Source organism: Mugil cephalus, chromosome 19 (genome assembly GCF_022458985.1).
Source record: "Mugil cephalus isolate CIBA_MC_2020 chromosome 19, CIBA_Mcephalus_1.1, whole genome shotgun sequence".
Classification (NCBI taxonomy): domain Eukaryota; kingdom Metazoa; phylum Chordata; class Actinopteri; order Mugiliformes; family Mugilidae; genus Mugil; species Mugil cephalus.
The window spans coordinates 16,495,398-16,523,202 of NC_061788.1; the positions used below are offsets into that span (position 1 = coordinate 16,495,398).

General features: G+C 43.3%; 1 protein-coding gene across 2 annotated transcripts in view; it reads left to right on the forward strand.

The window, feature by feature from the left end:
- cntfr (ciliary neurotrophic factor receptor) overlaps positions 1 to 27,805 on the forward strand; it is a 221,234-nt gene that overhangs the window by 119,464 nt on the left and 73,965 nt on the right. For both annotated transcript variants that reach the window (XM_047569166.1, XM_047569165.1), the window contains one exon: positions 11,992 to 12,225. In XM_047569166.1, coding sequence (XP_047425122.1) covers positions 11,992 to 12,225 — 234 coding nt within the window. The remainder of the gene's footprint in view (positions 1 to 11,991; positions 12,226 to 27,805) is intronic.

Genomic DNA, 27,805 nt, shown 5'->3' on the forward strand with positions numbered 1-27,805 from the left:
GAACCCTGAAATATTGTCATATATTACAGTCCATTAATTACGGTGGTCATTTTTCTATCTGTCCCCCCTCTCCTCATCCCTCCCTCTGAAACCCAGCCCTCCTCCATCTCCCCTTCACCGCTCCCGCCTTATCACTTCATATTGTGTCTCATCTCCTTGTTCCAACTTCCAGAATGCCCTTTACTCTTTCTTTCGACCTTCTTTCCTCTTCTGTTATTTGTCTCTGTGCCCGTTTTATCTTCCCCATCTCCATATTCTCATCCACTTTATCTCTTATCTGCACTTTTTTTTTTCCGCCCCTCTCGCTCTCTGTATTCCCCCATTTGGTTTAATAAATGAGCGGCTTGGTATTAGCGCTGACCTTCAGTGTTTGACTCTCGGGGAAGGCTTATGGTGATGTTAGCCGTGTTATTAACCAATAAGATTAGGACTGCGAGAGAGGTATCTGCCAGCTTATGTCTGATTCTCATTATTATACAGTCTTGCCGAAGGGGAGCTGGAAAAAAACTATCTATTAGATGCACACTCCATTATAAAAGCAGACAATCTCATCCTTTTTCATAAGGTTGCCGCGGTCCTGTTATGTTCTGATTAGTGTAAAGTTACCACATTTCGGTAAAACACGTGTCTGATACCGCGGAGGGTTCATCCGTACAGTCAGTGGGATAAACTCACTCATGTCAATCACGGCTGGTGTTTACTTAACATAGTGGAAGGTTTGGAAACTGGAGGCAGCCTGGATGGGAGCTCACTTTATCAAATTAAAGTCTGATTTTGGAGAAGGCCTCTTCCATACTCTGCACATTGTGTGTAGTTCCAAAGGGACAAAAAAAAAACATTTTGAACTGACCTGCTCCTTGACGAAGATGAAAATAATTTAAGCAACATGCTATTTGCGGTTAAACATGTCATTGCGGGAAGCGTCGCCTTAGACTAAACTGGTAGATAAGAAACCCATCCAGACCGACGGATGAAGCAGGATCGCTCCTCTCCCACCACTCGCTGTTTTCCTCTGTACCGCAGAACCTACAGATGTTTCTGATCAAAGCGCTCTTATCCAGCTGTCCCGCTCCTTTTCTCTCCTTCTCCCTGTAGCTCCCTGACTCTCATGAATCTTTCTCCCATTCCTCATTTCATGACCTCTCTAATCCAGGCTTGTAAAATATTAACTGCCCTACTCGCGCTCAACAATCCGTCCTCCCCCCCTGCGCCATGCCCCCTTTCGTCTTAACATCTCTTCATCTTTCTTTCCCAGCGCTTCTTCTTCCTCTCCTCTCCGACGCTCTCCTCTTATCTCTCCGCTTCCATGTTCCCCCCTGAACGCGGACAGTTAAAATATGAAGTATCAATTAACCCCGTTGCCGGCGAATCTTCCCATCCCACGGTCTCCGGTGGCTCCTGAATGCCTGACGATGGGAGCAGTGATCGGACTGAAGCGCACTGACACTGTACGTTTACATGTGCGGTGGGGCAGATAAGATGGCAGGAAACAGGAAGTGGATTAATTGGAGCTTTGGTGCCCTGACTCACACACACACACACACACACACACACAAACACTTACACAGCTGCAGCTGCCTCAGAGTTCACGGAGAGGAGAGGCGGCTGCAGAAGGAGAGCGAATGTTAATCTTTCTGTGCGAAACAGAGACAGGAGAGGATAAAGTGATAACTTCATTCCAAGATGTTTGCAGAGGGAGCGTGTGAGTCTGTCCGTGTGCGCACATCTGTCCGAGTGCGCTCGTTTTTTCGGCGCCTGCCTGCGTAAGCGCGAGCTACAGCGCACGTGGGCCTATATCAACAGTGCATCGGTATCAGTGCATTAGTACGTGCATGACTGTGAACGTGTCAACAGCAGTTTATTGCCAATACTTATTATGTCATACAGCAGTTAATCGGATCTCTGTCTTATAAACCGCCGGGGGGATTTAGCATTTCGCTGTGTCGTACCTCGCTGCACATCTGAGGAACCTGCCTAACCAGCTGTGCTACGTGCTGACTGAGGCAAGAAAAAAGCCTGTAAAAAATTATTAGAAAACAGAAGCTGTGGGAATTATCGTCCTCGGATGCAGAATGCGCGCACATTTCAACCTCCACTTACCAGCGCACAAATTGTAAGAGCATTATCATGGATTTCTCGAGCTGCCAGCAGTCATTATTTTCATTACTGATTCTAATCTCATTATCTTTCCAAGTAAACTGATTTTCTTAGTCCTTAAAATGTCAGAAAATACAGAGAAAAAAGGGCTGATTCATTTATATATATTCAGCACAGCTAATTGAATTTGATCTCTCATTTGTTTTCGGTCCTCGGCGAAATTTGTGAGCTTGTGGGTACGGCATAGGAACAATACAGAATGCTTGGCGTTGAAGTGGTAACGGCAGCCGTGGAAGTCGTGAGAACGCCGCTGCCGGAAGCCACCGAGACCGACAGTGAGCAACTGAATAAGAGGGTAACTTAAGCAGGAAATGCAAGGGGACAGTGAAAAGAAATCAGCATCAGTGGATAAAGTTGAAGATTCTTTACGAGTGAAGTAGAATAGATTAAATTACCATTCTGCTATTTCTGAAAAATTCAGCAAGCACGTCTCAACTGATAAACACCACGACATAATCAGAAATTTCCACTTATGAGGTTTTGAATGCCGTTCATATAAAACACCCACACAACTGTTACCTGTTACAGCTGGTTAGCTGGTTAGACCTAGTTAACACTGTTTTCCAGATACTTGTCACATCCTTGTGATTTTAAGGGTTCTATATGCGCCACACTGCATCGTGGAATGGTTGGAAAGCTGTCTTTGAGTCACACCACTCGTAAAAGTGCAGTTTGATTTACGCTCTCAGAATGCAGACACTTTAATAAAAAGGCTGACACTAAATATAGCGCACATGCATATGGGTGCATGTCTTCGCCATGATAGTGTGACAGCCTGAGGGCGACCGGGCTAAATGGAACTCCGTTCGTTCGTTTTCTCCCGTGACAACACGCCTTCCTGTAAAATTATCTATTTTCAACGGCCTCGTCTCGGGTGACCAGCGAAACAGTCGAAAACACCTGTTAAATATGTTTGCCTTTGACTATCACAGCCCTTAAGGGCGCAGATAAAGATGAAATGCTCATAGCCTCGTAGTGTTAGTTTGTTTGATGCAATCTGTAGAGCACACTTGTAGCTCAAATAAAACTTGTAGCTTGTTTGTGCAGCAAATAAACAACTTCGCTGCAGTCAGAGATAGCGGCCTTCAGGATAAGACTGTAAATAAACATGTTGTAAAGCCAGCGGGCTACTTTTAAAATGTGTTAACCTCACATCTGGCCTACGCTCGTTGCAGAACATTCAGACACTGTGCGTGATAAGACGAAACCTGATAAAACACAAAGTGAATGGATAGAATCTGCCTTTGTAGTGGGATCTACTTGATTTTCTCTTTTTCCTTTCTCTGGCCAAAATCCAAATCCAGAAACACATAATTTAATGTATGAGTTAGTTATTTCAGTGTCAGGGATTTCTTTACGTATACAGTATATGAACATGTACAACGTTTTGAGCTTAGTGAGCTGTACTTCACATATTCTTTGTGTAATTGTGGAAATTATTTTGGTAGCTGAGAGCCTGAGCTCACAAGGGTCCAATGAACAGACAATGAAGGCCAAAACTGGAGGGGAGGTGACTGATGGATCAGAGACATGAATAACCCCAATGTGAACCTGTAGCTGCTTCTGCTGTCTGGACTAAATTCATTAATCCACCGTACTCTAATGTACACCTCTGCTGTAGCAAAAATATTAACCTTTAATAGATCATAAACTAAATGAAAGTTAATACTCAATCGCAATAAATTAATTTCTAAGGAATCCAGAATAAATTGCGGGATGGTTTACTTAAATATACTGGACATTAATGTCTTCTAACATTCAAACCACTGCCAATTGGGTTTTCACTACGCTTATGATGCTAATCTCAAAGTTTTGCATCATATCTGGTGTCTGTAGAGACATCTAAATGCTGGCGCACTAGTTTTACAAAAACAGCAAAGACTGTTCACCAGAGTGGGTTACAGAAGCATCACTGACATTAAGAGTTACTAATGTAACTTGGGTTCTGTGAATTGTTTGTTTTTTGGCAAATTAGAATTGTTTGTTTTTTGGCAAATTAGAATTTGTCAGGTTGTCAGGTTATTGTTTTTTATTTGATGAACAATAAGAAAAGGGATGCAGATTGAAGGCATACAGCAATCAGCCACAACATTAAAACCACCTGCCTAATACGGTGATTCACTGAAAATGGACATATGCTTTCTGAGAGATTGAGGCAAGGGGCTGGGCTTGTTAAGGATCTGGGGAGTCTGGAGGCTGAAGCAGGCTGCATTGACTTGCTGACCATGGCAGCTGCCGTTCGAGAGCGTTGCTCGGGCCCACACCCTTTAGATGCGTGGTACGTGTCTAAGCAGCGTTCCACGCGAATTCCAGGAGCAAATGCTTTCCATCAGAACATTATAACAAGATGGTCAATTTACCACACCTTCGATTGTTTTAATGTTGCGGCTGCTCTGTGTGCGTCTAGACGCTGGAGACAAATATCCTGCGAGGCGGCTTTTTACTTCAAACATTAAGAGAAGTTTGGAAAATCAAATTTGAAGAGCATATTCGTTTGAAAGTCAACATATGTTTAGCGAAGAACACTTTTCATTTTTAGATAAAACGAGAACCCAGACAAGAAAAATAAAAAAAAACAAGTCTGTCGCTTCAGAAAATAAAATCGATAGCCAGTGTTTTGCCAATCACTGTTCAACCGTGTGCTTATTATTTTCCAACTCCGGACAATTGGCCCAGGCAGCATCAGAATGTGCAGCCACCGAGGGAAGAGAATCTGATCTTCTGATCCTAAACTGATAATTCTCCCGGGCTCTATCTCTGTGTGTCAGCCAATCCAGCATTTTACTTTTGAACTTTCAAAAGGCACGGCTCCCCTTGGGCATACAAATGCGATTCACTGATAAATGTTCTAGTGAGTTACAGCCCGGCTGGAAAGTGACGCGGTCTCACACAGGCTGATATGTACTGTAGATGCCAAATGAATTCACAGGGAAGGATACACGCACTAATACACATTGTCACAGACAAGCACACGTGTACACACACACACACACACACACACACACAAACACACACGAACACAAGGAATATAACACTTGGAGATGGTAAATCAGAATGCCAGCGCCGAACTTCAATTTCATTTCACGCCACTGCTGTGCGGTCAGATCATAACTTACAGCTGGTTACTCACCCAGACGCACACTATAAAACACACACACTCGCACGCACAAGCGAAGTCGTAGATGCAGAGTGATAGAGCCCGCATTTCCGTACACGTGAGGGGGGCAGACATTGTGTAAATTGAATTGCGTACACGCACACGCGGGCGCACACAGCTGCTTCTCCGTAATCAGAATTCATCAGGATTCTAATCTAGTCAAGAGGGTGCGCATGTTTGTTAAATGGGTTGTGCGCTCGCTAGATGCCTTCCTGCATGCGAGTCTGTGTAAATGTCAGCCGGTTTACCTGCGCGAGGCTGTTTTTGTGCGCTCGTGTTGCTAGTGTGAGTCCCTGCTGCAGCAGAGAGCACATGTTTTTTTGTTGTTTTTTTTTTTTCCCCTTCACGGAATTTGAAAGTGTAGGGGCACATATTGGAAGATGTTTGGCAGAAAAGTGTATTTGAAATGTAGACTCTTGCCTATGTTACAACTAGCACTGAAACGGTTCAAAAAAAGTCCTCAACAATAAAGGGCATTTGCTCTCAGTTACGTATTTTTAATGAATGTATCGTTTGATTGGAAATATTACTTTTAAACGTCAAAGGTGACCCAGTCCAAGACCGTTTCTATGGTGTCTGATATCGTCTATAAACATCAACAATGCCACAAAGACTCAGAAAATAAATGCATACTTCCAGAAATTAAAGCAATGCCATATGTTACTTGGGAACTACACGTGTTTTAAAGTATTTCTTCGCCTTTAATTTGCCCTGTGAAGCCCACAGTCCAGCACAGTTTCCCGCTTCATCAAAAGACGTTTGATGATGCTGCGCTAGGAAGGTGTGACAATGTCCCGCCCGATGCACTCGGTGTCTGAACGGGTCATTCCAGCGTAGTGTTTAATCAGCTAATCAACCAGCGGGGGCCACTTTCACTCACAAATATCCTCCCTGACACATGCCTAATGATAATTTGACCTTAATGGATCCTTTTGGTTGAATTACGATTAATCAAGGTGGAAAGGAGGAAGACGTGAATTTATTACGTGTCCTTCACGTAATAAATTCCTGACAATGAGATGATTTGTGATTCCTTTGTTGATTTACTTTCACTCCCCTGTGTGTTGCTGTTTATCCTTGCAACAGTACCTTTGTGATTAAGCTGTTCTTTAGTTAATACTTAATGCTGGCACCGTTGCCTTTAGTGGTGCTCTGCTCAGCGTTTTTGCAGCCAGTCGCTGATGCTTGGTCACGGGTAGCGCTATTGGCCGATAGATGTATTTGGTGTGGCTCCACTTAAAAAGCAACACATCTTGCAAGGTGAACAGAGGTAGAGTCGTTTTTGTGCTTGGGCCACAAGGGCTTTTGCCCAAAAAACAAGCACCTTTCTGCTTTGAGGGGCAACTTACTCCTGTAGGTAGATGTTGACCTAGGGTGATGCTGGCCCATTGAAACCAGCAGAGAGAGCATGCGAGGAGCCACCTTGTGGTACTTTCTCTCGATGCCTTGCTACATGTGTGTGAATGTAAATGTGTGTTAATGTTTGCATGCACGTGACTATGAGGGCCATATACCCGCGTGACTTGTGCGCATTTCCAATGTACAAAGGTGTTTGTGTGCCGCGCGACTCATCCCTCATTTCAACCCCTGGACATGGATATGTGGTTTATTGCCGCTGGCTTTGTGGAAATATGTTTGCATTTGTGCCTTCCTCTTCTATAAATACCCTCTGGGCAGTGATACCGTGATGCCCTGCAGGTGTTGGCACCTGTGACCTTAAAACATGACATTATGTTTGCTCTTTATGGCAACGCGCTATTCTGGGAAAATATACTAGGCATAAAAAACTGCAATGCCCTCAAAGCCCTGCAAAATCGCACGCTGAAGTTCCACTTTCCTCCGACGGTGAAAAGCCAGCTGAAAACTTTAACCCATCGAGCCCTGGTGTTCCTCATTATTATCCATATTTACCCATTGTGTTCCAACATACAGCAAAGAACACAAGAAAAATCGCTATTTTATCAGTGGTGCAAGTCACCTGGCTCCTTTTATCGTGACACAACTTATCGTAAACTAAGAAATGGGATTTGTTCTTCCTCAACGAGGGTTCTTCAGGGACAGTTTATCCATTAGGGCAATAGATAAGTAGCATAATGAGCAAAAAATGTAGAATTGCAGGTTCGTAAAAGATATCAATGATTTTCATTTACTTCTGTTAGCTTATAATAAAGTTCTGTCACAGCTTACAGTGTCCTGTCTATTACCGGGAGATCAATAGCACTTGAGGAGTTGAATGTCGTTACGGTCGTGAGGTCGGCTCGTCTGTATTATGAGGAGAACATTATGCAGGGCAGCGCGCGCGGGCATAAATATTCGCTTTTGCTCACTCGCGAGGTGTACTTGACATGTGTGACGTGTGTAGAGAACGATGAGCGGCGGCGTGCCGCTCTGAATGCCGAAGTTTCAGCCCAGTTCATATGAGCAGAGAGTAGACTCAAGGTGAGAGGGAGAGAAAGTGTTGCTGGGAGAAAGTGACTGGGGGTGGGAGGGGTAGAGGTGAACGGAGAGATATACTGAGGGAGAGGCAGATAAGGGAAACACAGACAGTGAGAATAACTCTCAGAAGGATGAACAAAGTCAAGAGCAAATCTAACAGCTGATGACTGCCACGGTAGTAGAGACAGTAGTGCCTGAATGTCAGGGTGTCACACCAATCTTAGTTGATTAAGGCTTCTGATAAGCCCGAGTAAACTGTAGTCAAACCAGAGCTGGTGGGTTAAAAGCTGAAAAGTAATGCCTGTGCACCCCAAGCCTTATAAAGCCTATTGCACTGTCAGCGTCAGACAAATCTATCAGCAAAGGCAGTCCAGGCGCTGTTGGACCATGTTACTGTCATGGCGAAGGGTAAATTAACACAGAGCTGCATTTCAGTTACACCTAGAAATCCGCAAAACCTTAATATCGGAATAAAAACCAGGTAATGGAAACGCCTACATTTCAATACAACTCTAAAATATCACTAACATTTTCACGCTGTCATGAGGTGATTTTTCAGACGTGTTGATATAAAGGTGTATCGCAAAAGTGCAATGGAATTACTTTTTCCGGAATTCACCAGAGATGATGCATGGGCTCACGTGACCAGTTCATTTGAAGTCCATCTTCCAGAAATATTGCAAAAAAACTGTAATGGAAGCGCAGCTAGTGTCACATCTGTTTTTGCTTTCAACGCAAGCAGAGGTACCAGCAGTAACCCCTCGATGGCTGCCATTTATTTGTTCTGCAGATCTGGATGTACAGGCAATAACCTAATGAATGAAGACTCCTCAAACTCGTCTGATTCAGATCAACACTTTTTTATATTCTGTGATGATGTTCATTGAATATCAACATTGATTAGTCAACCATTATGCTAATTATACAATACGTACAATCGGACAATACACTATTTAAATTCCATTACTCAGTGAAGTCGGCATGTTTCCTCTCCATGGGAACATATGGATGCTTCTGGATTAAGGATTGATAGCTAACTGGTAACCCCAGGGACTGGAGGAAAAAATAAACACAAACATTCCCTGAACTCATTCAGATTGCAGTTTAAAATTGTCAAAAACTTAATGAGAGTCAATGAGTAAGGTCTAGAGACAATACATATCCTGATTAGATATTATTCACAGGGCAAACTCCATTGTTGAAAGTGCTAGAAACAAAATAGTTCTTTCTCCTTTTGCTATGGCGCAAAAAAAAAAAAAAAAAAGATTTATCACATGAGCCGTGAGACAAGTTCCTTCATTGACATTAAAACACACTGTAGTCTGTTGTAGGTCAGTCTCACATAGGTCTGTGTTGTTTCTTAAATATTTAGCAGCACACCAAATGTTTATCAGTCCACAGCTGAAAGCAGTCAGTTGAAGCTTAAAGTATTGTTCTGTGTGTCGTGTTTTCGGTATCCAGCTGTTTTGTTTAACTCTCTTTGTCTACGATCTCCTCTTAAAGATTTACAACTGCAGTTTAAAGAAATGTGTTTATGGCTCCGAGCGGAAACACTTAGAAAACCTTAAGCAACGCTAACCCAACAGCTGCGGAGGATGTCATTGTTGCACATTTTGCACGTCGTTAATGAATCATCGCCGCGTTCGGCCGGGGATCCACGGTTACCGCTGAAAAAAGTCTGGAATTTCAAAATAGATGCGCCCTTAAAAGTAGTCCGTCGTGTTTACATACCGACCTCAGAACTAAATGAAAGGACCGGGGTGAGAAAGATGAGAGCGCGAGCGCTGGAAGTTCAAAGCGAGGGATGTGGATGGAGGCAGATGGCAGGGAGGGAAGTGAGGAGACAGAGGTGGAGGATGAGAGATAAAGATAGAGCCTGACACGGGGCGAAGAGTGCGAACGCGGATGAGACGGGGGGAAAGACAAGAGCGAGTTAAAGGGAGAGGACCGGAGTGAAGCGCTGAGGGATGGCGAGAGCAAAGGCTGGAGGGGTGAATGGTTATTGGAGAGGACAGAGGTAGAGAAAGGGTGATGTAACCCGAGGAGATAAGAAGGATGGGACGTGATGTGTGGCAGGGAGAAAGAATCGACTCTCAAGGACAAAAATATTTTAAGCGCTAATCTATCATCCTCCAAGAAAAAAAAAATAAAATGCTAATAAACACTCCTTCCTGATGGGGTCATTTGGAAGAGGATTAGGATTTTACTCTTCCTTTAATAACAGCTTAATTCCATCTGAAGGTGGTCAAAGTCATTTTAGATGTGGGCCTTTCATAAATTATTAAAGTTTTAAATATTATCTTCTCTTGCTGTGATAGAGAATTTAATAATGCTCTTAAGAATATCCTGTTCTTAAGAATTCTGATAGGTGCGCAGTGATCTCACAGTCACAAGTTCTCTCTTCTCTTCTCTTCTCTTCTCTTCTCTTCTCTTCTCTTCTCTTCTCTTCTCTTCTCTTCTCTTCTCTTCTCTTCTCTCCTCTCCTCTCCTCTCCTCTCCTCTCCTCGTCACATTTGGAGGAGCACCAGCGCCATCATCAAAGCTGACATCAAAGTCAGACTGTATGTTTTTTTTTCCTTTAATTTTTTTTTTTTTTTGCAAAGATGCAAATGGATTTTTATGTAAATAAATTCAAACTATTCAAAGTGACTTGACGGGGAAGGAGATCAAAGGAAATTGCCATTTCTTGCCACTCACATGCATATGCACGCGCGGCGGCATTATGGGGACCGGGAGGACGGGCGAGCCTGGAGGACAACTGGGATGGACAGAGGGGAAATCAAGACTGAGACGGAACAGAGTAGCGGAGAGATGAGACGGGGAGAGAGCGGAGAAGAGAGTCGGAGCTGAGCTGGGGTTGTTGAAGGGGAACGAACGGCGGAGAAGCAGGCAGAGAGAACAAACAGTGTCAGGTTAATGTTAATGGGGACAAGGATCTTGTCCCATTAAATATAGATGCCTCTGTTATGGGACATGAAATATACATGAAACAGCGGGTTGACATCTGTATCAGCCACGTTAAGAGGCTGAGCGGATCGAGAGGGAGAAACTAGCTCGAGTGAAAAACAGCAAAACGCGAGGCATTGTGGAGAGAAAACAAAGGAGGGCGGAGACGGACGCACAAAGAGAAAGACGAGGAGAGAGACGTGAGAGCAAGACAAGGATCTTGACAGCATTTGATTCCGGGCCAGCGAGGGGCACTTTTCTCCCCTCTTTTGTTCGTAGACGAGGGCTTTTCCTGAGATGGGGATCAATATTTTATTGTTGTTTCTTGTTGTGCCGTTGATCCTCGGTGTTTAAGTGTTAATCTGAGGTCTTTAGTGCGTGTGGGCACGACAGGTCCCGCGGGACTTATCAATAGAGCGGGGGCTGCTAACCCCGGTGTCCTGCCTGGAGCTCCCATTAGGCTCACATATATCCCTTAACCCCGGAGGTCACGTTCCTCCGCAACTTTTCTGACAAAGCATGTCAGCGGCGAGGTTGAATGATGCGGGGATGGAGGCAACACAGGAAAGTCTGCCGGTGTTTTTCAGCAAGTTAAGTTTTCTCCAGTACAGGGAATCTGTGACCCCTAGGGGTTCGTGGAGGTACTGCAGGGGAGTTGCAAAATCTTTGGTTGATTAGACATTTTTTATATATATATATTGCTTTTAATTTTCCCCTACAAATTTAAAGAGAGACAATTCAGACCCCAGGCGAAATCCCAAGTATATATATATATGTTAATGTGAGATATGTTTATGTTTATGGCAGTTGCACAGCCACCCTGCTGTTGCACATTTAAAATAAGAAAAAATGATTTGAACCGGTGCATTATTTGAATAGATATTGAATCAAATCAGGCCGAGTTTCATGTAGAACACATATAGTAGGTAGGGGGGTCCATACTTAATCTCTGAAAAATGCATGGCCCAAAACTCATCTGTCCCTGCTGCTTCAACCAAAACAAATATACTGAATTTGAAAGTTGTTACCAGATAAGACGCGCTCATGTGCTTCTCGCTGTTTCTTGTTGCTAGGAACCGGCGAGGCCTAATGTCCAGGAATGTCCGTGCACAGATTATTTTGCTTCGTGCGTGTGTTGATGTAATTATAAATGCTTTCATTTTTTGACTGCCTGTGTTTAGATGCTGGGAGCCAGCACACACAGAGCGGAGCAATTCCCCCCGCAAAGAATATTTGTCTTTAGCTGTCGTTAGCCGTCGCTCGCACTTCATCTCTCCCCTCCGTCCCGCCTCCAGGTGCCAGGAACCAGTACGAGCGGATGGGCAGCGACGTGACCATGCAGTGCGGCTCCCTGGACAACGACGCGTCGGTGTCGTGGAAGGTGAACGGGACAGATGTGAGGGCGCAGCACCGCCTAGAAGGTCCCAGGCTGATCCTGACCCAGGTGGACCTGGGCCATAATGGACTCTACAGCTGCTTCCAGAACCCGCACGGAGAGAGGCGTGACACCATCCTCCTCCACGTTGGCAGTAAGTAGCCAGACATCTGTCCGCCCGATATTATTTCAAATAAGGCATGATGAATCTTTAATCGTGCCTTAGGGGGAAAGTGAGTCATTGCAACCGTGAAAAAGTGAAAGGAAAGAAGAGAAATGAGAGGAAAACACATGGGGCAGCGAATTATGGTGTAATTACTGCTGCACCAGAAATATTTGTTATTAATTTTAGCTTATGCGCGTGCAAACGCAAAAGCAACACACCAAAATTGAATATGACTCGCAAAGCTTTAAGCATGTTAGAAAAATAATTCTCATGAATTTTGTTGTGGCTGTGCGCAGCGCGGATTGTGGCCCCGGCTAATGTGGCGGTGGAGGACTTATGCAACTTAATGACGACTTCTGAGCAGGCACAAGTTTTTTATTATCAATTATTTTCACGGTTGGTGAAGACTCTGATAATTCCTCTGGGTCAACAGTGCCTGTGATAAATGGCGGTAATTTACATTTCTGCTGACAATGGCGTGCGCACTCAGTATTGTTCTGTGCAGTGACTTTTATTAGACGTAAACATGTGCGGTTTTATTGCTCATAATAGGAGCATTTAACTGATTGGGTTTTGGATTACCTTTGGATATTTTTGCAAAGGTCAAAGTTTCCCAGACAGTTTCGTTTGACGATTACAAAGTAGCTCATTACGACAGAATGAACAATGTCCTAAAGTCACCACCCATTGTGCGGCTATTCTTAATTATATTTGAGCTTTTGTCATATACGAAAATAGTTTAAAAATGCTGCTCCTCTTCTGGACATTAGCACAGTCTGGGCTTTCTGGATGGTTAGATGTTTTCTGAAGAAATAAATAAATATTTCTGAAAATGTGGGGATATATGGAGGTTATTATAGAATAGTAGACAAACACACGTTGTATCACACGTTGGCTGGTGCACCTGTTAAAGTCTGACATTATTACCTTTTTTTAGTTTACGAAAAATCAATTATTGGTATCTTAAATTATTCATTTTCTCTTTTAAGTTCCACTGTAGTTGAAACATCATCCTGCACTAGTCACTTTTGCGGTTGGTGTTATGTTTCCTCCTTGTGCAGACATTGAATCCAACCTTGTGCTTGAATGTCACAAGAATGAATGAGTCATGGTCGTACACTTTGAGGAGCTAAATATTAAGAATCCAAATCGCGACTGCAGTTGTAAGCAATTACAGCCACTTTATTCCTGCCACACGAAGGTCCTGAGAAAACGACTCTGTGTCACCAACAAATTGAAATGTTAAACTGCACGTAGCCGAGTACAAAATTTCCAGGAAGCGGTTTAACTGATGAACAGTAGTTATCCGTATTGTTAGCAATTATGTTGCCGGCCCAACGAAACCCTTTCACCAAATGACAATTTTAATAGTATAATATAATATTTGAATGGCGGTTTGATTTAAATGTTAAATGCCAACATAAAACTGAAATTGACATGGAAACAGTGGTTTTAGGAGGACCTGCTGTCAGCTGACACATCGTAATGATTAGCCCTAAAATGACGTTTGGGGTTTTTGCTGTTATGCATTTTAATAATCATAGTGTCTATTTAATGGCGTCTCATAGAAGACTATGAGCTGGCTGTGGCCTCCTTTGAGATCCATTATTCTGATGGAGAACAATTTATACGCCGGCATGGTGCATAGTAATGGTGTTAAGATAATATGGACGAGAACCCGCCAGGATAACTGGACTGAAAACACATTTGCCGTGTTATACGTGAATTCATGTGGAAAGTAAAATGTATCCTAAAGCCACAAGGTAAATGGAAATTAAACAGTTTGGTCTTTCTTTTAAAGCTAAATCCCATTGTATATAGTCAAGCAAGCAACATCAACTGCATAGATTAAACCAGTAAAACATCTTCATATTATCCACTAATACTTGAGATTTATTCCGACTACTTGGGCTTTTTCTAATCTGACCTTAACCTCCTCATCGCGCCTCGGTGCGGTTTGAGGCACCCATCACTCATTCGTGCTCCCTCATGACCAATGGCTGCCTGTCTATTCTTACTCGAAAGATTTGAAAAACAATAATATTTTTCTTAATGTAAGAGATAAAAACACGAGGACCTGTTATCCCCGCAGGCCAGAGTTTTGACACACATAAGTGATCGCTCTCTTTCTCTTGTCAATTTCAGTTTATTGGTAGTATAAGGAATAGGTGGCATTTTAAATTAAATTTCCACGGGAACCTCAGTGCAGCTGCTAGCTGGCTAGCAAGCGAAATTAGATATATTCCTTTTGGCATCAGTCATGGTGGGCTTGCTTCAGAACAGTAGCGAACGTGACAAATGTTGATACACTGCGAAGGAATAACCTTGATTCATCACTCCCATGGCACGGAAAAATATGAGCCCGCAGCAGTTCAGTCTTTCTGACGCTGCTGTAGGACTGAGTCCACCTCAGGTCTAAATCAGAGGGCGGCAAATTGAAAGAAAGATCTTATGGAGTTAAAACGACGCCACACTGAACGTCTTTACGACACACACATGTAAACAAACGATCCCAAAACACTATTGTGGTGAAAAAAATAAAAAAAAGTTGAATCCATGCACTTGTCAACAGAACCAATAGAAATCCAAGCCATCGAGATTTAGCTCCGGCCCTGATGTTGAATGCAACATTTCCACACAAACGTTTGATGAATGAGACCGTAGGGTGCTGTGACAGTTTGGTTAATCATATCGGCAATGATGAATTACTGAATGCTGAAATAATACTGAATTAATGAGAGTTTTGTGTTATGCTAGATTATGTCAGCGGGGTGAATGATGCAATGCGTAAACAGGCCACGGTGTGTGTGAGAACGAGACGGAGTCGCCTGAGCCGGGAGGCTGCAAACCGCACGTCTGCGTGGAAGCTAATCCGCGTTAGCCTTTTCTTAGCCGGACTCATTCCTTATCAGAACGTGTCTTCTACGTCTTGTGAGATGTCATTAAGATTTCATTGTGGTGTGAGAAAAAAACACCAATAAGAGGGTACAAACAATAAGATCAGCGGATTATGTGAGTGCTTCTTGACAAATGCTCCGGTCGCTGTTAAGTGGTTGCTGTTTAGCCGTTTTACTGTTGCTATCATTTAGACCAGACACAACAGCCGACTCTAAACATCTCGCTTGCTTGACAGCAGCCATTTTGTTGTAAATAAACTCCATGGCGCTCGCATGACGCGAATGACTATTTTTAGCCTTATGTCCGTCAGCGGTTTGAAGCCCGCCCGGCGATTTGATTGGCCCGGGCATAATGAATTTCGAATGGAGCGACTCCAGACCAGAAGTCACCCTCTGAAGTGTTCTGGTCGGGGGGAAAAGTCGGGCAGGCTTCCACGACCAAATCAGCGTGTGTGTGTGTGTGACTAAAAAAACACGGTGTGTGAGAAGGATTTTGATTGTACAACCACCCATCAGGGGTCAATGACAAGTCTGTGGGAACAACACCTCTGTGGTCCAGCCTGGCGTTGAATATAATTGCCTTGATGACAGTTGGTGATTTTACAACACGTTCAAGTCGCACTCTGGGGCAACATCAGCTTTAATTCTCTAAGTAGAGAAGCTCAGAGCAACGTATTCTCTCCCTGGCTCAGTTATTTTTAACGTGCAGCGTTGCCGTCCTTCTGTCCCCCGTCATTTTGAACTTTTTCGCCCTTTATGCCTCGTCTTCCGTCCACCTTCCCCATCAGAACCGTCGGCTGGAAAACTGCGAAGTGTCGTGCGGATACAGTCATAATGACATCATGACAGGCTGCGCTAGCTGTGATCACCCTCATGATGATACTATGATTTTATGCAGTGTTTATTGCTTACACCAGGGGGCTTGTTATGTTTTACGCAGATAGGAGAAGTGTTATCTGGAGAATAGCACAGAGCCATCTGTCTGTGCTTTCGCAGTTTTCCCGCTTTGTATGTAATTACCTCTCATCTTTCTCAATCTTTCTTTTTGTTTATATACACGCTACGTGAGTTTGTGTACGCGCGGCCTTTCACGGCGCGTCTATTTCCCCGTATTTTTATTTATTTATTTCTATTTATTTTTTTATTTTTTTCCACCGTCCATTTGTCAGGTCTGGCGTGTAGCTCGCCTCCGCTAGCGTGGTGTTTACTCTGGTTTTCATTAAGAAGACGTCATACTGTGACCCCCAAAACCCGTCTCCCCGGCGTGTGCGTGCCGCGCGCCCCACCTTCACACCACATTTCTAGGCAGTGTCAACACAGTGTCAGCGCGCGGAGACAGCAGTTGGGTGTTTGCGCGCCGACTTGCGTTTTCGTGCGCCGCTCCGATGTCTGCTTCTCCTCCTCTTTGTGCGATTTCGCCGCTGTGTATGGCTGTAGAATGTTTACATTCTCTCTGTCACTTTGGATACATACAGGGCTACAATTACTTTACATGTGGAGGGATGGGAGCGAGTGCTCAGTGTGTGCATGTGTGTGTATGAGTGCGCGCTAGGCAGGATGTTATTGTCCTGTTTAAAAGAAGCTCTTATCTCATCAGTAAGCAAACACGTACGCTGGGCTCTGACTATAGGAGTTTTGGGCCAGTTTATCCCCAAATTCATCACTTCTAACAATCTGCAGAGAAATACGCGGCGGGGCCCAGATTATCTGGTAATGTGAGGTGAGTACGAACCACATGTTGGCCAGCTCATATTTGACAATGGGAAGTGAAAATCGGGAGGATTACATCAACACGGCGACAATGACCGACGAGAGAAACGAGTCCACAACAGCTGGTGTGGACTCGCGCTCCACTGTTTGTATTAAAACTGACAAACAGACGCCTCATATTTACTGCCTATCCTCAGCCATGTAGTCACCTACACTTAACTTTCTACTTCTTTTTTTCTTGGCGATGACGTCCACAGATGCACTACTGCCACCTACTGTACTGGAGTGGGAATTCAGTAGATTTATAGCCAGTTGTTGGATTGCCTGGCACTATTAGATCAACTAACATCCCATACAGTGTGCGGTGCTGTTATTTTCAAACCGTTTAATGTGTGCAAGATTGAAATTAGAGAAAATCATTTCTCCTCGCGAGTGTGAAGCAACATGATTTCAGAATCTAGCAGGATTTCGAAACCCCTCGAGTGTGAGCCCAGCTTAACGGAGCACCCCTCAGCACCCTTCAGGAGGACCCGATGACATCTCTGGACACCATCTTCAAAATAAGAAGGGACGGCGCCGAAATGAAAAGTGACAGACTGACAACAATATGAAAGAGAGATTGAAAAAGTACCGCTCGTAAAAGTTCACTATGATTTAATAAGCGAGAGGTCATAAAGCTCTTTGGTGAAATACGGCATCCTTTAGTTCGCTGTCACAACGGAGGAGTTATTGCTGTCATGCCCTTTTCTGGCTTCGGCCATTCTTGTATCTCTCGCTGTCCTCAATAGCCGTCAGCTAAACAATTTATAGTATACCAACACGGGTTGCGCCCGTCCAGTTATTCAGCCTTCCAGCAAACACAACATGCACTGCAGAGGGTCATCTATCCAGCCGGTCGCCCTGGTGACCTGTCACAGTCAGCAGCGAGACACATATTGTACCAGTAATAAGCCAGTCAGTGAGTGGCTTCAGCACCTGAAGCTACTCCACACATGTCCTGTAATTGTGAGTATTTATTGTTTTTCTGTGGTCGCACTCCGACTGTATTTTTCTTTCATGAATGGTGCTCCTTTTATGAATCATCGTAAAAGGAGCTACTCGCAGCTTTATGTTGCTGCTAATTGCAGAGTGCTTTTGAACTTTTGGTTTTGAAGAAGCACAAAGAAAAAAAAAAGGCTGTTGTTGTTGTTAGTATAAAATGATAGGTTTGACAAGTAAATGTAGTTCTCCAGTTTCTACATCTTTGGTTTTTTTCGCTTGAGCTGCTTCCGTCTGTACAGTGAATGATTTATGACCAACGCGGCGCTGAAAACATCAGCTGAGATAGAAAAACTTCCACCCCGTTATTTCAGTAAGTGCCGTGGATATGCATGAGCTGCCGATGATGGCTGTGTCATGGACGTTTAAGCGATTGACATGCAGGAACGCCCAAAGTGAAAAATGAGATGTTCCGTACATTCTTACCCTTTCATAACTCAGCAGATTTATGATTTGTTTCTTTCTTCGGTAGCTTATTCATGATAAACAGTAAAGGTGGACAGCACATGAGATTGCTGCTGCTGCTGCGTCGTCCTCCGTGGTATCCGTCGCCGCCTAAACGCAACCATTTGGTGTGGAGCTGTGAAACCTCGACGGCCCTCCAACCATCAGGCCGTGTGCATCTAAAAGCCCCGTCGCTGATCACGCCCCATCTTCTGAGCCCATTAGCCGGCTACCGAGCCGGACACTGTGCCAGCTAGTCACTTCGCCTGCCAGCTGACGCTAGGCAAGAAAAACTATTTTCTCCCCCAGAAGTGTTTGACAGATTATTCATGGGGGTGATCAGGGCTCTCGAGTCTGAGCAGTCCCATTACTATAATGACAAAGACTTTAAACATCTACAACAAAGAAAAACATTTATATTGCAAGCAAGAATGGCGTCTGCGTGGTAGTGAATTTATACCATAAATCATCACACGATGGAAAAGGGGGCTCTAGGTTTGGCATTGCCCCGTTCCTGTAAACAAATCCAGTGTGAGGCGCTCTCCGATCACAGCGGTGGCATTACGTAAACACAATTGCGGCGAAGACTTCGTCCTTAATGCTGCGAGTGATAACATAAGTCAGCGTTTGTGGGTAGCGGGGTTGCGTCGCGAAAGCCGTTTGGCTATGGTTACGGGGTGTGTTTTGTTGGTGCGCGTGTGGTTTGTTCTGAAAAAGCTCATTTAGGAGGGCAGAAATGCAACAAAATATTCCCCCCGTCTCTCTTTTATCTTCCCCACAATCGCGCCCGTGCCTTTGATCCGACAAGTACAAACAGCATGCATTAGCGAGATTAGGTAGCGGGGAAAGGATGAGAGCGTGTGAGATTTCGAATGTGTTGTTGTAAATGACAAATGCGCCAGCCGAAAACAAGCAATGACACACACAGTGTTGATAGATGGCATATGAAGACATTACAGTGACACGTGTTTATTCTCCTGAGCTCCTCCCTTGTCCTAATTATAACTTACACATGTGTCACCCTTATCATTCGGTAAGAATGTAAATAAAATGTATTTGGATATATATGCCTAGCTTAATTGACCTCACATTTTCATAAACAATCTCTGGTTGTTTGGTTAAATTCACTGGTCAACCCCAATTGTGGCCGGCGGCAGACTAAACACACAGCACTCTGATTGGCCGCCGTCCGCCTGGAGGATGAGTAGAAAGAGAAGGGAGTTCTCTTGCTAGATTGATGTGCATCTCTTACCCTCAGGCAACTTATATCCACACACACACACAAATTGATGTCTATTTCCTTTCCCTGGGCATCTTGTTTTGGTGCGTAAGCTCCCCCACGCATATAGACACACACTCGGGGGACCTGTGCTACATCGCTGGGTAATGGAATTGTCTTGTCTACTTGCAGACAGATTGCGATAGAGGACGCTGAACCCATGGATCTCCTGAGGGACTTCCTGTTTAAACCAGGAAGTGTTTTGCCTCACTTGTTACGCCGCTGCTAGGACGACTCAGCCTTCTCTTTAATTACTTTTCTCACTCTTCCCAGGTCTTGGTCAGTTGTAGTAAAGAGAGAAAAAAAAAATACTGCATGGAGGATTTAAACGGCCTATAGCCCCGTCAGCGCTGGCATGGCTGACAGTTTTAATTTGAAGTCATTTTTAAAGTAAATGGAGTATATCTCAGCAGCTACAGGGCCTATTTATGTAATTTGTCATTTTCTCTCATAATAAAAGTTACACTTGAGTTCACTGCAGAAGCGTAGGAATCAAACTAGTCATGATTGGGTCAGAATAAATATAGCCCAATCACAGCAATATTAACTGTACCAAAGTAAAGTGAAGTAGTTTTAGTCGGGGCTTGTTTTGTCGTAGCGTAGTAACACTCCATTTGGATTTCAATGTGGGACGTGTTCCAGCCGATACAGAGAAACAAAAATACCTGTGCACGCGATTGGATAGTCCTGCAACCAATCATCAGAGCCATTGTGTTGAAAATAAATTAAACTCCAAGTCACTCTCTGTTACTCTTCTGTCCATTACTGCATAAAGCCTGAACAAACAATTCGATTGACCGGCCAGATCAGTTCCCAATGTAGCTTATCCAGATCAACTTTTGCAAATCCGGGCTGGCTTCCAGACTAAACCCGTTTTATTAACCGCTCCGGTTCTAGAGGTTAAGTCAGATGTACGTTCACTGCATGAAAGGGAAGACTCTACGGACCAGAAATATGTGGATTACATCAGAGTTATTCATTTCAGATTCATACTCTGACATTTGCGCAGCCCGAGGGTTTGACTGTGGTGCCACCAAGTGTTGTTGAGCAAGGCTGTGACATTTTGCTGCTGCAGACGGATTGCACTGCAGCTGACATTTGGCCTCTGAAGAGAAAATGGGACTTACTCGCAGAAATCAATGTAGTATAAGATCCTCATCTGGGAGACTTGATGAGAGTTTTAATAATTTAAGCACAAATAATAAAGGGTTAGGCGTGGGTTAGAGGGTTGGACATGCTCAGCCTGAAATCTTCAGTTCAGTCACAGTGTGGAACAGGTTAAGAAATGCTATATTGTTCTCTTTTCTGCCACTTCCTTCCTTTTTCCACAGTCCGATTACGAGATCTCCCGGATTTAAATGGTATCGCTAAACATCTAAATATCCATCCTCGCCATATTTCTCTCCGTTTTCTCCCCTTCTCCCTCCACAGTGGTTTGTCCTCTTCTGTTCCGCTCCATATTGCAGATTTCCTCACTCGCCATTTTTTGCCCTACTTGCAGGACAACAGCAACTCCCGTCACTTTATTGTAGCAGACAACCATGACAAATGGGAAAATGGGCTCGGTTTAAGAAGTCAATGAGAAGCCATGAGAGAAACTCGGGCAAATAAAAAATAAAGTGTGCACGCTTCGGCCTCTTTGTATCTGAATAATCTGCCGAGACGGATTGTTTTTCCTTCCCATGGTCTCAGAGTTGCTCATTCGAAAAGAGAGTGAGTGTGGTGAAAATCATTAACAGCATGTAGTCCACTCAATTTTAAATTTTATGTTCATCTTCACCTGGAATCATATTGGAATTCAATATAAGAGAAAAGTGCACACATTGACCAAGTCCTGAGCCCTTCTTAAATTTGAATGTTTTTTTTTCTTATTTTTGTATAATCATTTTATGTTATCCACTATTCTGGCCAGTACTCACAGACTACAACTTTTCCATCACATATTTTAAAATTCAACCCCAATCCCATGGCTTCTATCTCATTCTGTGCTTTCTTTCTCTACAACTAATCCTCTTATACCTCCCCTAGTCTATCCCATCTTACCCATTACGTTTTTCCTTTCCTTTTTCCTTTGTCCCTAGTTCGGTGTGAGCATAAGCTTCTGGTGAAAGTCTCACACTGTGACATTTCCTCGCTGTCTGTCTGCAGGACACATAAACAAAAATGAAAATGGGGAAATTAAACTCTTAACTATTGAAACTGCTTCTTTTCCCCCCGAGGACTTGTAGTTAGATTTGCTGAGAGCTTTAGAAAATGCTTTTGTGAATATCACTGCTGCAGCAGGCTACTCTGAGTTTTTCATTGAAGAACGCAGGCAGGTTAGAAGACGAAACGGACGCTGTAAATGTAAAACTGTACGGAGCTGAAGTTAATGACAGAAGGCGGCGATCAAGTTGGCCAGGAAGAAGTCTTGCTGGGAAGAATATGAAGTGGAGGGAGAAGTGACTTTGAACAAAGACCAGCGACAGACAGGAGAGCTTAGTTTAAGGAACGGGAGCCTAACACAGGAAAGAGTGCAGGCGGAACGTCGGATCCAGGATCTTTGTGAGGATTTAGCTGAAAGTGAAACTGTACACACAGTGATGAGAAAATGTAAAAAAAAAAAAAAAAAGGTGCTTCACTTTCTCAGCAAGAAAAACAATCTGCGACTGCAATACATGACTGTGCAGCTACCATGGCGGTTTTATCAATCGAGAGATGTGTCAAGAGATTTTGCATTAAGGTGAATTACAAAGACTCATCCGACAGAATATCAGACAGTAAAGATGGATAGTGAGCTGAGCTGCAACAGGAGAAAAATGCATTGAGTGGTGGTGGCAGAATCTGATGTGCTGAAATAGATATAGCCTGTTATGTAAATGTACAACAGAATGTGCTTGCTCGCTCTTGACAAGAATTATTAAGTCTCTTTGTAAAATTCTGCTTAAGTTAACACAACACTCCATCCAGGTGCTGCTTTTGGTGTTCATGTGATTGCTGTTGTTTGTGTTGTGCCAACCTAGAGCATTCTGGGAACGTTCTGCGCCACAAAGAGGAGATTCATTCTTTTGTTTTTTTCCGGAGGAACAATTGGAGCACGCTGGAGCATCACTTCTAGTCGTCTAAAATGCTGCTCCTTGATCCAATTAAACTCTCAATACCCAAGCTCAGTTCCACTCAAATGCTCTGCATGAAAAAGCCATGAGGTGTACAGCATGCAATTGGCAGCCTGGTAGAAGTGCTGCCATGCTGATGCTGTCCTACACCACTTGGGGTTTTTGCTACATCTGCCAGTCCCGCTCTGTTTCTAACTTTCTTCTGTTAGTCTCTATAACAAAAAGAGTTCTTATTGTCTCCTGATTCTTCTCTTGTTCCTCCTTCCATTTAGCCATCTCTTCATTCTTATTGTCCCTGTACACTCTCCCTATTCTCTTCTGCATTCTGCAATCGATTTTTATAGATCACCAATTGTCTAGGTGTAAAGTGGCCCTTGGGAACAGCTTATGTTAGATTTCAAAAGTGCTTTCTGATCAAATTTTTGAAGGATTGTGTGTGAATTGAGACGAGCTTGCTGTGTTCCCTCTCATGGTCCCGGCCTGTGTTGTCTCTCGCTTCTCACTCTAATTACCTATCCAGATGCAGAGGGATAAACCGACCGATGCACTGTATTATTATCTTGTCTTCTCTGTTTGCTCCGCTTTCCTACGGTTGACATGCAGTAAAACACAAACGTCTGCGCTGCTGTGCACATGCTTTTGGACATGTGTATGCGTGGGCCTGTACGTAGGTGTCTCTTGCCCGTGGGTGCCTCTTTGTGTGCTTCATATTAATTTGTCACTGGCTGTCACAGTGTGTTTTGTGTGTGCGCTGAGAAGGTAAAGGCCTGTTCCCTCTTGATTAGTGTCCAGTGAAATAGAAATTTCTGGGCTGTCTCGGCCCTTTTTGCGATCCTGCGTGTGTGTAAGAGAGACGGAGCGAAAGAGAGGGAGACGGAATGAGAGATTTTTACCAGAAACCATTCCCACTGGCATACTGTCCGGCAGTGAGGTTGAGCTGTTTTGCTCCATTGACGTCAGGCAACTGAGGAATGGTCAGATGGCCATGAAAACATGCTCATCGGCCATTCCTGTGTGTGTGTGGCTTAGAAGAAATTCAAATGTCAAATGTTTTGAGAGGTAAAACTGTCCACTCTTGCCGACCCTTTCAGCCAGACCTGTCACATCCATTCAGTCTTAATGCATCCACAAACTCTTCAACAAACGCTTGCTGTCAAAGAACTGACACAGAAACTGTTTTTGAGATTTTCGTTTAAAGAACACTCCAACATGGATGGTCACTAAATATATATATCTATGTATATTAGGGGTTGAACGGCTTGCGTTTTTTTTAGAATCGATGATGTCACACGTAAAAACACAGTAGAAAGTAATGCTTTGCAACTATGAAATCTGCATTCTTGACCTTATTGTAGTGTCTCACACAAGGAAGCCAAGGGAGCTTTTCTGCAAGATAATTGAAGCTTGAATACAGGCTTCTGTTGTCTGTAGGCCACCTCAACACCACAAACACCATCTCATACTGACTCCTCTGTGGCTCTGGCTCGGCAAACACTCACTCTAGCATGGTGCATTCACTGACATCAAGGACAAAAACAAGGCTGCACAACCACAGCAGCAATCTAGTAGAACACACGAGAACTGAACATAAGCACAGGAGCTTATCTATACTGTGCGTTGCAGATATGTGTGGGCTATATAAATCAGCACTGTCAATGGTGTTGACAGCATGTTGTTAGATAGGATAATGTAGTGGGATAAAAAAAAAAGAAAAGTGGTATACCTACAAAGCTTTTCCCCTGTACAACAGCTAAAGATCTAATAACTTTTGACTATGAAATTCACACATAAGTTGTTGATGTACAGCCTATTTCTTCTTCACATTTGGTGAAGTTGTTCATTGACTGCCATTGAGAGGGTTTCCTATGCTACCATTATCTTATGCTTTGATATATTTAATATGTTCACAGAATAGGTTGACTGCTCATAACTCCCAAAACTATAATGATAGAAGAAACAGCATGTATGACCAGTCAGGTGAGCAGGGATGCACTGTCAGGACAGGCAAACCCAGTAATTGTTTGGGGACCTGTGAAAAAAAATAGAAAGACTTTTTCTTCTACTTTTTGACTTTTTCGCCAATGACAACCATAAACATCCTAAAACCTATGATGACTGTACCTTTAGTGTTTGGTTAGGTTTAGGTAACAAACTACCTGGTTAGATTTAGAAAAAGATCGTAGTTTGTTTTAAAAGAAAACGTTTTCAAAAAAACGGTTGTTGCAATCACCTTAAAAATTCAACTACTGTTGTTTCTTTCTAGTGAGCACAGGGTGCTTCATTACATCTTGAATTATTATTTATTCTAATTTCATCAATGTGGTTCTGTCTAAAAATGTAAACGCACCTTCATTATCCAATAAAACAGCATGCACAACAGTGCAGAGCTACATTTATGTAGTGTGTACTGTTCATGAGGAATCACCTGAAACATTAAACAGTTGTTCAAAAAACCTGAAATATGACACATTTACCAATTACAAAATGCCACATTATATGACAATAATCATTGATAATGTTGAAGAATAGATAGTGATTTAAGAGCTTAATATTGGGACACACCATTATATTTGGATATCTGCCACAGTTATGGAGCTTTGGTGTTGAGTGTAATGGAGAATAAAATGAAGCATCTGCTGTTCGTCCTCTTTAGATACTTTGTGGGATGCTTCATGGCTAGACAATCGCAAATGAATTGCCATGCATCGTTATAAGTGATATTGCAACGCAGCCTTTGGAAAAAGGAAAAACGGCATGACTCACGCAGAGTCGTGTCCATTTTAAAGGGATACACAAATCTTGTGCATAAACCATCGCCGCTTGAATTGTGCATTTTTATTGAAGTTATAGAAAATGATTCCTTTATGCTGTTCGCTCCATAGCTCTGAAATAGAGAAATAGGCAAATTGGTAAGCTCCCCTTGGCTCTCCTCTTCAAGTCTGCACAGATATAGGGAGCATAATAAATGTTGTGTGTGTGTGTGCGTGTGCTGCAATGAGAGACAAACTGTGTGTGAATGAATAAGAAAGCAGAGAACACAAATGAGACAGCAGGGACGGATATGAATGTATTCATGAACAAAATGTGCGCATGTTGCGGTGTACATGTATTCAGCATGCATATGTGTATTCATGCGTCTCTGTTGGTATGTGCATGCCTACTATATTTGTTTTGCGTACATCCCCGTGTGTGTGTGTGTGTAATGGGCGAGGCCCTGACGTAATTTCATGCTTCAGGATAAAAGTGACTTCTCCATTTAGTCCGTTCGGGCCTTTTGTATTTGATGCCGCAAACTAATCTGTGCTTCTGAAGGAGACTGTTTCTCGCTGACTTATTACACCGGTGATAACATGCAGGTAGACTGCTCGACCTTGATACATCCGTGAAGATGTGCTTCAGGAATGTATTACTCCACGCGTTTTGCCGGAGTCCAAGAAATGGCAAAAATATTGGAAAATGCTTCTGCTCAGTTGACTTTAACTCAGATTAAACCAACTAAATAATACCTGGAAAATACTTGAACAGATTTAAGAATATATCTTAATCTTAGATCTAACAATATGAGTGAATTGCAATGCTAGTCCGTGCTAGTACTAGCTGCTAACAAGTTCTATTAGTAAAACCAGAAGCATTAACAGCAACAGATGTAGTAGTATAGTAATAACGACAGTGGTAAACGTAAATGCTGAGAAAAGGCAATAGCACAGATGTTTATATGCTGTACAGTATTTATGTATGATAAACAAAGGATGTTGTGGTTTGTATGAACCCCAGTAGAGCGACTTCTCTTCTCTACAGCATTGCTGTCTTCGAGGAGATGTCTCTATTACACCAGTTTGTTTGTCCACTCTCTGGGGACCAGGCAGCTGTGAGCCTGGACTGTAGCTAAATGGGAGAGTCCCAAAGGACAGATATACTCCCAGAAAACAGCAGCGTGACTTTTTTTTAAAGCCTGTCTGTTATTTTTATGAATATACCTACCATAAATATTTTACATAAAGAAACAGAGGTCAGCGCTCCACCAATAACAACACGGGAACGCACAAACGCGACTCCTGTGTCGAATGAGCCGCTGTTATTGTGGAAAAACACGGAGATGTTGGTCTTGGCCCAACAAGAATGTGGGCTGTATTGGTGCAGTGTGACCAATGCGCTATTTGTGCTTTGCTTTAAGCAGTCAGCTTGCACAAATGCGGATGTCCACGTACACACACACACACACACACATAAAGACAGTTCTAAGAAGTCTAATAATCTATTACACAGTTGGAGGAGGCAGTGTCAACCCAGCTGTTGTGACACATTTTGATTTGAGTACATGTAAAACCTCTTCTTCTCGCCTTCCATCAGCCCCTTCTCTTAACTTGAAGCATTTTTTGTTTCCAGCAGCTAATGCGAGTCATCCTTTGGTGTTAGTTTTTTTTTTTCTCTCATTATCTTCCATACCTGTTTATCTCATCTCCCTAAATTTGCCTCATTAGCGTTTAAGTGCGTGGCGGGGCAAATCGCACAGAATCGGATCAAATGGCACGCTGCTGTGGGGTGAAATCTTCGCAGCTTTGACTCGCTCGAGCCTCCAGGAACTGCATAACATTCAATTATTTATTTATCTTTGAATGAGAAGATTATTCAGTTAGCCTTCAATTGGTTTCATTCACCGCAGATTACATAAACTCAAAGTGAATTTTCTCGTTGGATCAAAGCGTTGAAAAGACGGTTAAGCGAGTGAGGTGCTGTTCAGGAGTTAATGAGCAGCCACAAAACAGCTGCACGCCTTGTATTGATATGTGCGCGAGCGTAAGCGAATGATAAGTCACAAACGATAAATGATGTAAGTAGACCGAAAAACAACTTTTCCGACGTGTCAAATGCGGAGAACGTTAATATGATGAAACAATCTCAGTAGCACATGTAGTAGTTGTTGTTGTAAACTGTTAACGCTGTTGATTTCAGCTTTTGGGCTGATTTCTCTTTCTATTCATTGCTCCCAGCATGAGAAGAGAAACCTGGGCTGGACCGCGCTTGGTTCAGTTCAGATGATCTGGTTATGGACGATTGTGTTAGCCGTGTGTTTGGTCTTGGAGGGCAACCGGTTCGAACCCCAC